Source organism: Cherax quadricarinatus, chromosome 83 (assembly GCF_038502225.1).
Source record: "Cherax quadricarinatus isolate ZL_2023a chromosome 83, ASM3850222v1, whole genome shotgun sequence".
Classification (NCBI taxonomy): domain Eukaryota; kingdom Metazoa; phylum Arthropoda; class Malacostraca; order Decapoda; family Parastacidae; genus Cherax; species Cherax quadricarinatus.
In genome coordinates, this window is record NC_091374.1 from 17,403,363 (window position 1) to 17,421,500 (window position 18,138).

General features: G+C 39.5%; 1 protein-coding gene across 1 annotated transcript in view; it reads left to right on the forward strand.

Moving 5' to 3' along the window:
* The window catches only part of LOC128702233 (laminin subunit alpha-like), a 206,955-nt gene that overhangs the window by 54,477 nt on the left and 134,340 nt on the right, over positions 1–18,138 (forward strand). The window contains exons 10-13 of the mRNA XM_070102903.1: positions 1,342–1,472; positions 2,776–2,926; positions 13,143–13,254; positions 13,632–13,746. Coding sequence (XP_069959004.1) covers positions 1,342–1,472; positions 2,776–2,926; positions 13,143–13,254; positions 13,632–13,746 — 509 coding nt within the window. The remainder of the gene's footprint in view (positions 1–1,341; positions 1,473–2,775; positions 2,927–13,142; positions 13,255–13,631; positions 13,747–18,138) is intronic.

The following is an 18,138-nucleotide window of genomic DNA, read 5'->3' on the forward strand; positions in this document are numbered from 1 at the left end:
CATATACTGTTTTGTGTAAATATCTTATTTTGCAATCAGTGTATGTAAGAAATATGTGTATCTTTTTCTGCATAGATATGTTGCATATTTTTGTATATATAATAATGTGAGCCTACTGTAAGTGAGGCACATGTGCACATTTTCAAGCATAATTTTTTCTGTTGTATAAAATACATTCAGTAGATAAAGTACAACATATGTTGAATAAGGATGATAAATAACTAAGATCCAGAGCTGAGTTCCTTACAGTTGTGTTGTAGGTTCTTTCTTACATGTTTGTAATTAGCTATAGAAGTATTTTTCTTCAGAAAAATAATACTGACTACTCATTATAACTGTGACATTACTCAAGTCAAGATACTGGATATAACAGTATATCAAATAGATGAATATGTGCAGAGAAATACTGTGATATGTCTGGGATTCAATCCCAGGCCTTCGGAGACCATTGGAAATAAGTCACTTTCTGTGATTTTTTTTTTTGGGGGGGGTTATCCTAGGTAATTTACACTATGTATGATAATTGTACTTATGTGTATCTGTCTTGATAAATTTATTTACTAACTGCAGCTCTCCACAGGAGCAGGGAACTAGAGGCCGGGCATCTTTGTCTGCTACACCACCATGCCACATAACATGGTGGGGTAGTGGACAAAGATGTTAGGTCTCTTGTTTCTTGCTTTTGTCTAGAGGGCTTGGGTTTGAATCCCAGTCATGCCACAGTGTTTCTTAAGGTATATATTGACAAATGTATAAATTAGGTAAATGTAACTTTTAGAAACTTTTTTTTTTTTTTAACATGTGAGCCGTCTCCACACCTCCTCCTAATTTCCATACTACAAATTCTCTGCATAATATTTACACCACACATTTTCCCTTAGACACGACATCTCCATTGCCTCCAGCTACCTCCTTGCTGCAGCATTTACAACCCATGCTTCACACCCATATAAGAGTGTTGGTACCATACTTTCATTCCCTTCTTTGCCTCCATAGATAGTGTTCTTTGCTTCCACAGATACCTCAGTGCTCTACTCACCTTTTTTCCTTCATCAGTTCTATGGTTTACCTCATCCTTCATTAACCCATCCTCTGACAAGTCAACTTGCAAATGTCTGAAAACATTCACTTCTTCCATACTCCCTCCCTCCAATGTGATATCTAATTTTTCTTTATCTAAATCGTTTGATACCCTCATCACCTTACTCTTATCTATATTCACTTTCAAGTTTCTACCTTCACACACCCTTTATTCATATACTTTATTCACCAGAAGCTTTACCATTACAGTGAAAGGAGATAAGCGTGAAGAGATGGTAATCCATTAATTCTTTCTCATAGGATGTACTTGTGATGAGTGTGGCACTCGCAACTGTCAGCACTTCTCTGGTGTATGTGAATGTTACGGTAATGTCATTGGTGACCAGTGTGAGCGATGTGCACCCGACCACTGGGGATTTGCTTCTTGTCAGGTATGAAATGACATTCTACTAGAGATGTCTGCAGGCACATTATGTTTGTTTCATTTACTTATTTTTACAGTTTGATATTATCTAAGAAATAAAGAAAACAAGCAACAGTGGATCTGTAGAAATCTGCAGAATTAAAAATTAGTTTAGTCATTTTTATGAATTGTTTAAATTGGAGAATATTTTTTGGTCTTAGTTATCTTTAATTACAAAAAACATAAGTTCTAAGACTTAATATTTCCATTGTGGTAGTTTTGAAAATTGTAAAGGTTGTTGTTATAGGATTGAAACATGTGTTGATGTCTGTGTGTGACACATCATTTTGAATGCATATCATTGAGCAAAGTAACATTTATGAAGGGATTCAGGGAAACCGGCAGGCCGGACTTGAGTCCTGGAGATGGGAAGTACAGTGCCTGCACTCTGAAGGACGGGTGTTAATGTTGCAGTTTAAAAACTGTAGTGTAAAGCACTCTTCTGGCAAGACAGTGATGGAGTGAATGATGGTGAAAGTTTTTCTTTTTCGGGCCACCCTGCCTTGGTGGGAATCGGCCGGTGTGATAATAAAAAAAAAAAATAATCATTGACCTTCATTGTATGGTGAGTAAGTTTAATAATAATAACTATCAGTCTAAGAGTTATGCAAGTTATTTTGATAAATGTTTGTCAGTGTTTTCATGCTGAATCTCTTAAGAAATGCTTTCAGAATCTACTGAAGGCTATAGCTGTCAGTATCATCTTTGTATGAACCTTATACTTGATTATGAAAATGTTTGGAAAAGAAGAATAAGAATTGCAATACATTCACAAGTAACCCACAAATTGGTGATGATATTTTAGACAACATTTCACTCCAGTATTAAATTGCACAGCAGTGTAAAGCTTCACATGTCATATTGTGAATTACAATGGTCATGGGGCAGTTTTTTGTTAGTTAAAGGGCAGCTTTGCAAAACTGGTTCATTTTACAACTGGTGGATCTTGCTCTCATAGATGTCAGATTTCAAAATAATGGGACTCAAGTTTATTTTGGTATCACAGAAAATATATGCTCCGAGAATTGATAATGAATAATTGTATTATATCTGTACTACTGGTACATAGTCCTTTACTGGGGGTGATCATTCTTTATGGCAGATCTGTACACTTCTTATAATTCTAATAAAAATTATTGTTTGTATTGTTGTGTGTAAATATTAACTATTTTAGTATCTGCAAATACTGTAGTTTATTTTACAGTAAGTTTAGACAGGAAACTACTGTAGGTGTTATAATTGTATTATGTTTGTTTTGGTCATGTATTCAGGGATGTCAGCCTTGCTACTGTGGTATAGCATCATTGAGAAGCCAGTGTGATGAAGGTACAGGACAGTGTGAGTGTAGCAGCGGAGTCACCGGCCAACGCTGTGATCAGTGTATGCCTGGCTTCTGGAACTACACTCAGTATGGCTGCCAAGGTGATCACTTTAACTATCCTGATGACTGGGGCAACACCCCAACAAGCAGATATAAGGAAACCATACCACGAGTAGGGTTTGAACCCGTGATCATCTGTAAAATCTTGCATTTGTGGTCACAGTGGTGCCTATGCTAACCTTCCTATGGTGTAGAAATATACAGTGGTCCCTCACTTTTCGTAGTTCTCGGCAATCGTAAATTTCGCCAATCATAGGGGTATTTTCGTATAAACATGGACTCGCTTTTTATAGGTTGACTCGCAAATAGTAGTTCGTCTGGGACGCATACGCACGGTGTGAGCTGGGGTGGCGTCCCTACCCAGCCAGTCTGGCATTGTTTACCAGTGAGTGAAGGTCCCCTCAAGTGCTCCTACGAAATATTTCATAATATTCCACTCATTTTAGTGCTTGCAATTACTAAATAAGCTACCATGGCTCCAAAGAAAGCTTCTAGTGCCAAGCCTGTGGTAAAGAAGGTGAGAAATATGTACAGTGACAATGTCTTGGGCCATTTTCGGGAAGTGTTAAAGAGACGCCAGAAACAGAGCTCTCTCCACAGTTACTTTGCGAGACAGGACTAGAGTGACTTTCAAGGTGGTCCTAGTGGCATTAAGAAACAGAGAAGAGAAGCAATCCCAGAGAACCAATTGGTACCTGAGGTGTTGCTGGAAGGGGATTCCCCTTCCAAACTGTAAACAATCCAATCTCTCTCCTCCTCCAGTCTCACATACACTAAGAAGAATCTCCAATAAAGGTAAGTGTTATGCTGTTAATGTTTCATTCATCATTTCCCATTGTATTGTTTATGTACTATATGTATATTTCATGTAAAAAATTTTTTTGTTTTAATACTTCTGGGTGTCAGGAACGGATTAATTGTATTTACATTATTTCTTATGGGAAAATTTGATTCGCAAATCGTAAATTTCGTTTATAGTAATGGCTCCAGGAACGGATTAATTACGAAAAACGAGGGACCACTGTACCTAGTTGGATGAATCTTATTGAAGCTAGCTGGCCCAGTGGTTAATGTGATGGTCTGGAGTTTTGAGACGCTCTGATCGCTGGTTCAAACCCCACCCGTGGTATGGTTTGTTTGTAATCATGTCATTACGATTTCATAAGTCAAGATATAAAGCTAAGGTGTGAAATTTATTGAGCTCACACCTGTACAAAATAGTGTGTTCATTACATGCCTTCATCTATCATTTTATGCACTTTGTGTTGACTTGATGTGTATGCATTTACTTTTTAATCGTTTATTGGTGAATAATGTCTTGAATAATTTTGTTAGGTGTTACAAAAAATGCAATTCTAAAAGCTTAGAGATCTCCAGTGAATACTAGAAAGGACTGCCCTTCTAGCATCCAGCCCATTACTGGGTTTTTGTAACAATTAGTCAGTATCCTTGTCCAATTATCCATTAGAATTCAGTATGATTCAATAGTGCTTCAGGATTACAACTGGTAGGCTACTAACTAGAGAAATTAAAATTTAATAAATTTATTAAGTATAGTCTAGAGGTATATTATCAAAATAAATTAAATTAATCAATTCAAACAAATTAATAATAATCACTTCTCTCGTGTACAATATTATTGTGCTGAAAGCACATATCACATATATAAGTCTTAAGTACCGTCTGGTACATTAACATTTTATAATACAATATACAAGTAAGTGTGTGTATGTGTGTAAGTCCTCTAAGTAGTTCGCTATGTCTCACGACTCGACTAGACTTAAACAAGTGACTGACAAAGTCCTCAAATAAACTAACTTCTTGACCAACTGGCAATCAGAACAGTCTGCTTGAACAACTTACAAAAAAAAAAATTAATTCATAAACGAATCTACTCCTACCTTATCTCCCAAAACATACTCAACCCCTGCCAATTTGGATTCAGGCCATAGCTAATATGCTAGAACATATATACACTGCAATAGAGAAAAAAGAAGTCTGCTTCATTGACTTACGTAAAGCTTTTGATACAGTTAACCAGACTTGCTCCACGTAAAATTGTCAACTATGGTATAGATAACTACCTCAAGTCATACCTCAGCAACAGAAGCCAATATGTGTATGCAAATGGGACAAACTCTTCTGCACAACCAATTACAGTTGGTGTCCCACAGGGAAGTGTCCTTGGCCCTCTTCTCTTTCTCCTATACATAAATGACCTACCAAATGCTTCGCAATTACTCAAACCCACACTATTTGCAGATGACACTACATACGTCTTCTCCCACCCGAGCCCAGTCACGCTAGCCAATACTGTAAATACAGAATTACAGAAAATATCTACCTGGATGAGGACTAACAAACTTACACTAAACATTGAACAGACAATAATGGGGCTCAACAACAAGTAACCATCTCAGACCACTAATTACCCAACAAAAAGCTGCAGTTAGAATGATAACAAATTCTCACTATAGTAAATATAAAAGAAACACTACCTGTTTATAAATTCAAGTCTCTTCTCAAAGATCACTTACTCACCCAAAACCAAATAAATACTGAATAACTGGTTAAACCTAAAACCCAATCTAACTTTATTATTTTTTAAATACACTACCTAACAGACCATCAGCAGATCCTCCACAAAAGTCACAAAACTCCCATACTACTGAATCTAAGTTCAGCATAAGAAAATCCCTGACTGTGACAGTACACAGAAACCAGTACAAATTAGGTCAGAAGCTACAGCTCAGGACCTGAGTTGCTCAGAGTGTCTAAGAGACACACAACCTCAGTACAACGTCGAAAATCACTAAGTCTATCCAAAGTTCTGTGAACAGTCTCCAGAACTAACAGGAATAATGAGACAAGACGATCTTCCAGCAAGGGCCAATGAGGTAGAATTAGGCACTTCTTGTCAGGAATACGTCCAACCACCAAGAGAGTCTAGACCAGACTGAATACTTCAGGCGAGGTGTGGACACCCCCCCTCGATCACGTGATAGCTCTGCGGACAGCTGCAGCTCAGCAACAGAAGCCGGCAGAGTAACGAGCAAAGAGCGATAATTACAGTAGTTAGACAATCAAGACTTGAACTTTGAGCACATAATATATGTGTTACATCCTACCTAACAAAATAACTAAGTCAAATAATAATATAAAGCAATACATTTACGATTTAGCTATTATCGCAAATATAAGCAATATAAAATTATATGAAAAGGTAATAATTATATATATACATATTAATCATTGCAACCCATTCAGGGGTTGCAACATTAGGTCTACTGGAATATTTTACTATTGGAGTTTTCTGAGGTAGTTGAAAGTTGTGTAAATAAAAAAAAAGATGTAGTAGAGGCAATGGAATCCTTCTAACCCTTAAACTGTCCAAATAAATTTACGTTCACATGCGTAGTGCTCCAAAAGTAGATCTTCGTTTTTTTACACGTTTTCAAATATAAAAAAAAAAAAGTAGATAAAAGTTTTTTTTACACCTTTTCAAATGTAAAGAAAAAAAAAGATCTACGTTTTTTTACATACTTTCAAATGTTGAAAAAACGTAGATCTACGTTTGGACAGTTTAAGGGTTAAAGAAGGGAAAATATTGACAGCAAGGAAATGAGTGAGCTACTCAAGTCCCAATATGACTCAGTTTTTAGCAAACCGCTAACCAGACTGAGAGTTAAAGATCAAAATGAATTTTTTATGAGAGAGCCACAGAATTTGGTTAACACAAGCCTATCCGATGTTATCCTGACGCCAAATGACTTTGAACAGGCGATAAATGACATGCCCATGCACTCTGCCCCAGGGCCAGACTCATGGAACTCCGTGTTCATCAAGAACTGCAAGAAGCCCCTATCACGAGCCTTTTCCATCCTATGGAGAGGGAGCATGGACACGGGGGTCGTCCCACAGTTACTAAAAACAACAGACATAGCCCCACTCCACAAAGGGGGCAGTAAAGCAACAGCAAAGAACTACAGACCAATAGCACTAACATCCCATATCATAAAAAGCTTTGAAAGGGTCCTAAGAAGCAAGATCACCAGCCATCTAGAAACCTATCAGTTACACAACCCAGGGTAACATGGGTTTAGAACAGGTCGCTCCTGTCTGTCTCAACTATTGGATCACTACGACAAGGTCCTAGATGCACTAGAAGACAAAAAGAATACAGATGTAATATATACAAACTTTGCAAAAGCCTTCGACAAGTGTGACCATGGCGTAATAGCGCACAAAATGCGTGCTAAAGGAATAACAGGAAAAGTCGGTCGATGGATCTATAATTTCCTCACTAACAGAACACAGAGAGTAGTCGTCAACAGAGTAAAGTCCGAGGCAGCTACGGTGAAAAGCTCTGTTCCACAAGGCACAGTACTTGCTCCCATCTTGTTCCTCATCCTCATGTCCGACATAGACAAGGATGTCAGCCACAGCACCGTGTCTTCCTTTGCAGATGACACCCGAATCTGCATGACAGTGTCTTCCATTGCAGACACTGCAAGGCTCCAGGCGGACATCAACCAAATCTTTCAGTGGGCTGCAGAAAACAATATGAAGTTCAACGATGAGAAATTTCAATTACTCAGATATGGTAAGCACGAGGAAATTAAATCTTCATCAGAGTACAAAACAAATTCTGGCCACAAAATAGAGCGAAACACCAACGTCAAAGACCTGGGAGTGATTATGTCGGAGGATCTCACCTTCAAGGACCATAACATTGTATCAATCGTATCTGCTAGAAAAAATGACAGGATGGATAATGAGAACCTTCAAAACTAGGGAGGCTAACTCATGATGACACTCTTCAGGTCACTTGTTCTATCTAGGCTGGAATATTGCTGCACACTAACAGCACCTTTCAAGGCAGGTGAAATTGCTGAACTAGAAAATGTACAGAGAACCTTCACGGCACGCATAACGGAGATAAAACACCTCAATTACTGGGAGCGCTTGAGTTTCCTAAACCTGTATTCCCTGGAATGCAGGCGGGAGAGATACATGATTATATACACCTGGAAAATCCTAGAGGGACTAGTACCAAACTTGCACACGAAAATCACTCACTACGAAAGCAGAAGACTTGGCAGATGATGCAACATCCCCCCAGTGAAAAGCAGGGGTGTCACTAGCATGTTAAGAGACCATACAATAAGTGTCAGGGGCCCGAGACTGTTCAACTGCCTCCCAGCATACATAAGGGGGATTACCAATAGACCCCTGGCAGTCTTCAACCTGGCACTGGTCAAGCACCTAAAGTCGGTTCCTGACCAGCCGGGCTGTGGCTCATACGTTGGTTTGCGTGCAGCCAGCAGTAACAGCCTGGTTGATCAGGCTCTGATCCACCAGGAGGCCTGATCACAGACCACGCCGCGGGGGGCGTTGACCCCTGGAACTCTCTCCAGGTAAACTCCAGAGGGTGACCCTTGCTATTTTGAGAACTGTAGGGAAGGTAGAGGATTCTATGGATATGTTAAAGAGTGTTGCAATGATTGGTGATAGCACTTGTGACAGTTTTTTGTTGATAATACGGGAGACTTCAGTAGGGTTAGTCGGAGCTAGGAACAGTGTGTTCGGGTAGTTGCCAGTGAGGTAGTCATTGGGTGGGGTATCTGAGCTTGGGATTTTATTGGCAAGGTTTTTTCCTATAGTGGAAAAGAAATTATTGAGTCTGTTTGCTGTTTCAGTTGGTGGGAGTTGGGGTTCATCTGGTTTTGTTAATTTAATTTCACTATTTTGTGATATCTTTTTTGTTCCTAGAATTTCTGATAGGTTTTCCAGGTCTTTTTTATGTCACCTCATAAGTTGGATAATCTGTTCTCATAATACAATTTTTTAGCCCTTCTTATAAGGCTGGTTTGTTTGATCTCTGGTTATGTAACTCATTCTGTACTGTTTTTCATATAGGTGCTTTCTATTTATGGATTTGAGGATGCTGGGTGTTAGCCAGGGACTGTTCAGTCTCTTAGCTATCATCTGTTTAGTTTTTTTGGGGCAGTGCTTGTTATAGAGGTATTCGGTCTTTTTTAGAAAGTTATTAATACATTCATCAATATCTGTATAGATTTTTAGCTCAGTGTGCCAGTCAATGTTTGTCACTGCTGCTGTGAAGTTATTAATGGCTGCCTCATTGTGAAGTCTGAAAGTGACTTTAGTAGTGTCTTGAGGTAATTTGCCAAGATTTGTTAAGAGGAAGCTAGGGTAGTGATCTGTGGTATTATCTGTGATTATGCTTGATTTTAAAGGGGATATGGTGTTGGTCCAGATGTGGTCTAGTAGGGAAACACTAGTCTCTGTAACTCTTGTAGGTTTTGTTACTGTTGGTAGCAACATGCAGTTACTCATAGTGTTTGTGAATTCAGTAACGTGTGGGTCCTGGTCTTGCAGAAGATTTATATTGAAGTCACCTGAGAGTAGTAAGTGATCTTTGTTCATGCATGCATCAGTTATCATACTTCCTAGGTTTTCACTAAAACGGCTAATGTTTGACTTTGGTACTCTGTAGATGTTTATCACTGTGAGAGGTTTTTGTAGGTATTTGAATTTAGCTATTATATATTCTCCATGTTCATCCCTTGTGCAAGTATTAGTGATACATTCTAGTTGGTCTGAGTAGTATATAGCTGTGCCATCCCCTTGTTGATCTGGCCTACAGTTGTGTATGGCTGTGTAACCAGGAATGGCATAGACATCCGTAGTATCAGGCTTTAGCCAGGTTTTGGTGAGAGTAATGATGGATATACTGGCATGCAGGGAATTTAGTAATGCTATGAGGTCATCGTAATGTTTACTTAAAGATCTGATGTTGTAGTTAAAGACAGTTATGTTGTTGTTGGCTCTTGGGAAGTGCCTTTGATTGTTCTGCTGTGTAGTAATTACAGTTACTGTTTGATTCATTGAAGTCATTCAATAAGAGGTTGGTATCAGGATCAATGCTTGTTATCATAAGATTTATAGTGAATCTATAGTTAGAATTAAGTATAAGACAAAGTAAATATTGCATGTTTATGAGACAGAAAATGGACACCAGCAATCCTACCATCATGTAAAACAATTACAGGCTTTCGTTTTACACTCATTTGGCAGGACAGTAGTACCTTCCTGGGCAGTTGCTGTCTACCAACCTACTACCTAGCATACATATATATATATATATATATATATTTTTTTTTCAACAAGTCGGTTGTCTCCCACCGAGGCAGGGTGACCCAAAAAAGAAAGAAAATCCCCAAAAAGAAAATACTTTCATCATCATTCAACACTTTCACCACACTCACACATTATCACTGCTTTTGCAGAAGTGCTCAGAATACAACAGCTTAGAAGCATATACGTATAAAGATACACAACATATCCCTCCAAACTGCTAATATCCCTAACCCCTCCTTTAAAGTGCAGGCATTGTACTTCCCATTTCCAGGACTCAAGTCCGACTATATGAAAATAACCGGTTTCCCTGAATCCCTTCACTAAATATTACCCTGCTCACACTCCAACAGATCGTCAGGTCCCAAGTATCATTCGTCTTCATTCACTCCTATCTAACATGCTCATGCACGCTTGCTGGAAGTCCAAGCCCCTCGCCCACAAAACCTCCTTTACCCCCTCTTTCCAACCCTTTCGAGAACGACCCCTACCCCTCTTTCCTTCCCCTATAGATTTATATGCTTTCCATGTCATTCTACTTTGATCCATTCTCTCTAAATGACCAAACCACCTCAACAACCCCTCTTCTGCCCTCTGACTAATGCTTTTATTAACTCCTTTATATAAAGGGACTATACATGCTCTCCGCCAATCCCTAGGTACCTTCCCCTCTTTCATACATTTATTAAACAAAAGTACCAACCACTCCAACACTATATCCCCCCCTGCTTTTAACATTTCTGTCATGATCCCATCAGTTCCAGCTGCTTTACCCCCTTTCATTCTACGTAGTGCCTCACGTACCTCCACCACACTTACAGTCTGCTCTTCTTTACTCCTAAAAGATGGTATACCTCCCTGGCCAGTGCAATGTAAAAAGAGAGCAAATTAGAGAGTGGGTGAGATGTTATCAACAAATTTTGTTGAAAATAAGAAAAAGTTTTGGAGTGAGATTAACAAGTTAAGAAAGCCTAGAGAACAAATGGATTTGTCAGTTAAAAATAGGAGAGGAGAGTTATTAAATGGAGAGTTAGAGGTATTGGGAAGATGGAGGGAATATTTTGAGGAATTGTTAAATGTTGATGAAGATAGGGAAGCTGTGATTTCGTGTATAGGGCAAGGAGGAACAACATCTTGTAGGAGTGAGGAAGAGCCAGTTGTGAGTGTGGGGGAAGTTCGTGAGGCATTAGGTAAAATGAAAGGGGGTAAGGCAGCCAGGATTGATGGGATAAAGATAGAAATGTTAAAAGCAGGTGGGGATATAGTTTTGGAGTGGTTGGTGCAATTATTTAATAAATGTATGGAAGAGGGTAAGGTACCTAGGGATTGGCAGAGAGCATGCATAGTTCCTTTGTATAAAGGCAAAGGGGATAAAAGAGAGTGCAAAAATTATAGGGGGATAAGTCTGTTGAGTGTACCTGGCAAAGTGTATGGTAGAGTTATTATTGAAAGAATTAAGAGTAAGACAGAGAATAGGATAGCAGATGAACAAGGAGGCTTTAGGAAAGGTAGGGGGTGTGTGGACCAGGTGTTTACAGTGAAACAGTATTTAGATAAGGCTAAAGAGGTCTTTGTGGCATTTATGGATTTGGAAAAGGCGTATGACAGGGTGGATAGGGGGGCAATGTGGCAGATGTTGCAGGTGTATGGTGTAGGAGGTAGGTTACTGAAAGCAGTGAAGAGTTTTTACGAGGATAGTGAGGCTCAAGTTAGAGTATGTAGGAAAGAGGGAAATTATTTCCCAGTAAAAGTAGGCCTTAGACAAGGATGTGTGATGTCACCGTGGTTGTTTAATATATTTATAGATGGGGTTGTAAGAGAAGTAAATGCGAGGGTCTTGGCAAGAGGCGTGGAGTTAAAAGATAAAGAATCACACATAAAGTGGGAGTTGTCACAGTTGCTCTTTGCTGATGACACTGTGCTCTTGGGAGATTCTGAAGAGAAGTTGCAGAGATTGGTCGATGAATTTGGTAGGGTGTGCAAAAGAAGAAAATTGAAAGTGAATACAGGAAAGAGTAAGGTTATGAGGATAACAAAAAGATTAGGTGATGAAAGATTGGATATCAGATTGGAGGGAGAGAGTATGGAGGAGGTGAATGTATTCAGATATTTGGGAGTGGACGTGTCAGCGGATGGGTCTATGAAAGATGAAGTGAATCATAGAATTGATGAGGGGAAAAGGGTGAGTGGTGCACTTAGGAGTCTGTGGAGACAAAGAACTTTGTCCTTGGAGGCAAAGAGGGGAATGTATGAGAGTATAGTTTTACCAACGCTCTTATATGGGTGTGAAGCATGGGTGATGAATGTTGCAGCGAGGAGAAGGCTGGTGGCAGTGGAGATGTCATGTCTGAGAGCAATGTATGGTGTGAATATAATGCAGAGAATTCGTAGTTTGGAAGTTAGGATGAGGTGCGGGATTACCAAAACTGTTGTCCAGAGGGCTGAGGAAGGGTTGTTGAGGTGGTTCGGACATGTGGAGAGAATGGAGCGAAACAGAATAACTTCAAGAGTGTATCAGTCTGTAGTGGAAGGAAGGCGGGGTAGGGGTCGGCCTAGGGAAGGTTGGAGGGAGGGTTTGACAAGGTTAGGTTAAGGATCCCTATCTTTATTGACTAGCTATTTACAAGTTAAGGATTCCTAACTTTATTGACAAGCTAAGAACTGTTACCTACATCAGCTCATTTGAAAGCATTTTTATTGTTATGAAACAAATATTTTTATTATGAAACATACAAGTAGGAAACAGGATGACGTTGGAGCCGTCTGTGGACCAGCATTTTCATTTGATCAACTGACTTTATCTCGTTGACATCATAATGCTGTAGAAATGTGTTCCTTACTCGAGTTATCCTGGGGATAAATGTGGATAAAGCTATCAGTTTCTCTTCACTGATGACACTACTTTTGGGAGACTTGGAAGAGAAGCTGCAAAGTTTGGTGGTAGAATTTTCTTGAATTTGTAAACAAGAAGTTGAAAGTTAACACAAACAAAGTCAAAGCTGTTGCATTCATTCAATTTTTAATATTATCTTATTTACTCTTTTTTTTTTACAATATTATTCAAATACTTCTAGTTCTTAATGATTTAATTTATTGCAGAGTGTACATGTCGTGAAGGATTCAGTGTGGGTGTTGGTTGTGATCCTCGTACTGGTCAGTGTCAGTGTTTACCAGGTGTGATAGGAACAAACTGTGAAGGTTGTCCCTATAGGTAATGTTCCAATATAGTTATGTATTTTAACTGTAAATGCTAGATACAGCATACTGTGTAAGTGTCCCTGGCTTTATGATGTAGATGATTTCCAGGACCAGTGTATGGAATTAACAACAGAAACTGGGCATCACATAATAGCCAATTTATATGAAACAAGCTGAATAAAATATTTGCATTAATGTATTGTATTTTCCATAATTTTGGATTAGAAGGCTGCCCAGTTCATGGTCCTTCCAGTTCTTATAGGACAAGAGATTTAGATAATAAATTTATTAAAATTCTGAATTCCTAGCATTAAGTACTGGTGTATGTTTGATTTTTTTTTTTTTTTACATTTTAGTTTCTTCAACCAGCAGATTGTTTATATTTTTCAGATGGGTCTTGGTTGATGGTGTTGGCTGTCATGAGTGTGAAGAGTGTGTTCATGCTCTGCTTGACACCACAGATCAGCTGTCATGGCTTATTCAACCTACTATTACTGAGTTTGAGGTAAATAACCATAAGAATCTTTCCTCCGTAAGCCATGCGTGTTATAGAAGTCGTCTAAAATGCTGGGAGTAATTGACTAGTAACCCCTTTTCTCGTATAGCTTACTAAAAATAAGAAGAAAACCATCGAAGTGGGATGTTTGAATTTGCATGGATGTAGTGCGAATGATAAGAGATATGATAAGAGAATATGATAAAAGAATGATATGGTAAGAGAATGATAGAATGATAAGAAAGAATTTTTTTTTTTTTTAACATGTCGGCCATTTCCCACCAAGGCAAGGTTACCCAAAAAGAAAGAAAAAACTGTCATCATTCAACACTTTCACCATCATTCATACATAATCACTGTCTTTGCAGAGGTGCTCAGATACGACAGTTTACATGTCTCTCCAAACAGCCAATATCCCAAACTACCACCTCCTTTAAAGTGCAGGTATTGTACTGCCCACCTCCAGGACTCAAGTCTGACTAGCCAGTTACCCTGAATCTCTTCACAAAATATTACCCTACTCACACTCCAACAGCTTGTGAAGTCCCAAAAATCATTTGTCTCCATTCATTCCCATCTAACATGCTCAAGCACACAAGCCCCTCGCCCACAAAACCTCCTTTACCCCCTTTCTCCAATCTTTCCTAGGATGACCCCTACCCTGCCTTCCTTTCCCTACAGATTTATCTGCTAAGGAGGGGTTGTTGAGATAGTTTGGGTTTGTAGAGAGGATGAAGAAGATAGGTTTACAAAGTAAGTGTATAAATCTGGAGTGGAAGGTAAGAGGGGCAGGGATTATCCCAGGCAGGGGGGGAAACAAGAAGCTTTGAGTTTTAGGGTCTTGAGCATCCACACACTCCTACCCAAAATGCTCTCACGAGTATTTTAGGTAGCAGTGTGTGGAGACATGTTTTTTAATGGATGTGCTGTTGGAGTGTGAGTAGAGTAACTTTTATGAAGGGATTCATGGAAAACTGGCAAACTGGATTTGAGTTCTTGAGGTGGGAAAGGCAGCACCTATCTGGGAGTGAACTTGTCATCAGCCGGGTCTATGAAAGATTAGGTGAACCATAGAATTCTGGGGTGGGGGAGGGGAGGTGAATGGTGCATTGAGACATCTCAGGAGGCAAAGAATTTTATCCCTAGAGGCAGAATGTGCCAGATTTTATTGGTACCTGCTGGAGGAAGTGGACATGTCATATCTAAGGGCAGTGTGTGGTGTGAATATTATGTAGAGAATTTATAGTTTAGAGATTGGAAAGAGTGGTTACCAAAAGTATTACTCAGCTGAAGGAGGGTTGTTGAAGTGTTGCTTATTTAGAGAGGATGGAGCAAAATAGGGTGACTAGAAGGGTGTATAAATTTGGGGTGGAGGGCAGGAGGAATATGGGTCATCCTGTGAAATTTGGGTGGGAGGGGGTAAAGGTTTTGTGTGCAAGGGGCTTAGATATCTAACTGGCATTTGTGAGTGTATTAGACAGGAGTGAGTGGAGGCAAGTTGGTTTTATGATTTGACATTATGTTGGAGTGTGAGCAAGATAGCATTTATGAATGGATTCAGGAAAACCAGTTAACTGGACTTGAGTTCTGGAGATAGGCATAAAACTTTCACTTTGAAAGAAGGGTGGGGATGTTACAATATGGAGGGTCATCTGAATTGTGATCTCATCATCCTTCTGGCAAGACAATGATTGAATGAGTGATGGTGAAAGTGTTTCTATTTTTTTGACTCTCCCTTCCACTGTGGGAGAGGTTAGGTTAGGTAAGGTTCGTCAGGAAACAGGACAAATGTTTCCTGACGCAGGTCTTAGTCAGATGATGACCCGCCTTTGGAGCTTTGGGTCATCTGACCAAGGCCTTCCACTGGCTTACCGGTCCACCCCTTTAAAAATTATGGTCATTTATAACCATTGTTTTTTTTTATACTGTGGGAGATAGCATTAAAATCCCCAACCACAAGTGCTCTCACACTTGGTTCAAAACTCCCCATGCATTCACTCAACATTTCCCAAAATCTCTCTCTCTCTCCTCTATACTTCTCTTTCCCAGGTGCATATACGCTTACTATAACCTACTTCACATCCAACCTTTATTTTACTCCACATAATCCTTGAATTAATACTTATATAGTCCCTCTTTTTCTGCCATAGCTTATCCTTCAACATTACTGCTACTCCTTCTTTAGCTCTAACTATTTGAAACCCCTGACCTAATCCCATTTATTCCTCTCCACTGAAACTCACCCACCCCCTTCAGCTTTGTTTCACTTAAAGCCAGGACATCCAGCTTCTTCTCATTCATAACATCCACAATCATCTCTTCCTTATCATTTGCACAAAATCCATGCACATTCAGACTTCCCACTTTGACAATTTTCTTCTTATTCTTTTTAGTAATTATTACAGTAAAAGGGGTTACTAGCCCACTGTTCCCGGCATTTTAGTTGACTTTTACAACGCACATGGCTTACGGAGGAAAGATTCTTATTCCACTTCCCCATGGATATAAAACTAAAAGTAATAAGAACAAGAACTAAGATAAAATCAAAGAAAACTCAGATGAGTGTGTATAAATAAATGTGTACATGTATGTTTGGTGTGACCTAAGTGTAAGTAGAAGTAGCAAGACGTACCTGTAATCTTGCAAACAAATGAGATACAATTCTCCAGATCAAGAGCAAGAGCCCCTCACCAGCATCAAGGAACCTCCCTTGAGGCCTGCTTGCTAAAGGAAATTTTGCTCGTGTATGGAAACGAAAAATCAACAGAGCGGCTGCTTGTATTTGGAAAAACTTGCACGTCGATGTGCTCGCAGGAGGTGGTTCCACTGTACTTGTTTACAGATGACTTCAACTAATGACAGCCTCTCTGACCAGTATGCCTACCTGAATAATGTATATTAGAGCTGATTTCCTCTATTCTGATTATAATACAGTGGGCCCTCGACCAACGATATTAATCCGTTCCTGAGAGCTCATCGTTAGTTGAAATTATTGTTAGTCGAGTTATTTCCCCATAAGAAATAATGGAAATCAAATTAATCTGTTCCTGACGCCCCAAAGTATTGAAAAAAAACTTTTTTTACCACATGAAATATTAATTTTAATACACACAAACTGAAGAAGACATGTACAGTTACATGACACTTACCTTTATTGAAGATCTGGTGATGACTGATGAGATGGGAGGAGGGGAATGTGGATGGTGATAGTGTTTAGAAGGGGAATCCCCTTCCATTAGGACTTGAGGTGTCAAGTCCTTTTCCGGGGTTACTTCCCTTCTTCTTTTAATGCCACTAGGACCAGCTTGAGAGTCACTGGACCTCTGTCGCACAACATCTGTCCATAGAGCTCTGTACCTCCCATTCCTTTACGATTTGTCTAAAATGGGCCACAACATTGTCATTGTAATAGTCACCAGCACGGCTTGCAGTAGCTGTGTTAGGGTGATTTTCATCCATAAAGGTTTGCAGTTCAACCCACTTTGCACACATTTCCCTAATCTTTGAAGTAGGCACAATGGATTCCACAACTGGCATAGGCATCTCAGGGTTAGCCCCAAACCCTTCAAAATCTTTCTTAATTTCCATACTAATTCTCACCCTTTTTATCACAGGGATGGCACTAGAAGCTTTCTTGGGGCCCATGGTGACTTATTTTGCAGGTGCAATCACTAAAAACGCTGTGATAATATGAAATGTTCCTATTGTATGTTTGGATGCGACCTAGGTGGCTGGCTTGTAAACACTGCGCAGGCCACACGTGGACGTGTCTCGAGCAGAACGAATCGCGTTGGTCGAGTTTTTTAGCGCTAGTCGAGGCAAAAATTTTGCATTAAAAGTATCGCTAGTCGGATTTAACATACGATGCCATCATTGGTCAAGGGTCCACTGTATATAGTGCATTACTGTATATACGTACATTTAAAAATATACCAGAAATGTTATAAATGGTGTGAAAGTGACATTAAAACACTATCAAAGATGACTTAAGAAATCGTAATGACACGATTGCAAATAAACCATACCCCCGGCCGGGATTGAACCCGCGGTCATAGAGTCTCAAAACTCCAGCCCGTCGCGCTAACCACTAGACCAGCTAGCCACAATAAGATTCATCCAACTAGGTATATTTCTACACCATAGGAAAGTTAGCACAGGCACCTCTGTGACCACAAATGCAAGTTTTTACAGACGAATCTCCAGCTAGCGTGGCCGTGACGAACTCTAGCTCAAGTTCGTCACGGCCACGCTAGCTGGAGATTCGTCTGTAAAAACTTGCATTTGTGGTCACAGAGGTGCCTGTGCTAACTTTCCTATGGTGTAGAAATATACCTAGTTGGATGAATCTTATTGTGGCTAGCTGGTCTAGTGGTTAGCGCGACGGGCTGGAGTTTTGAGACT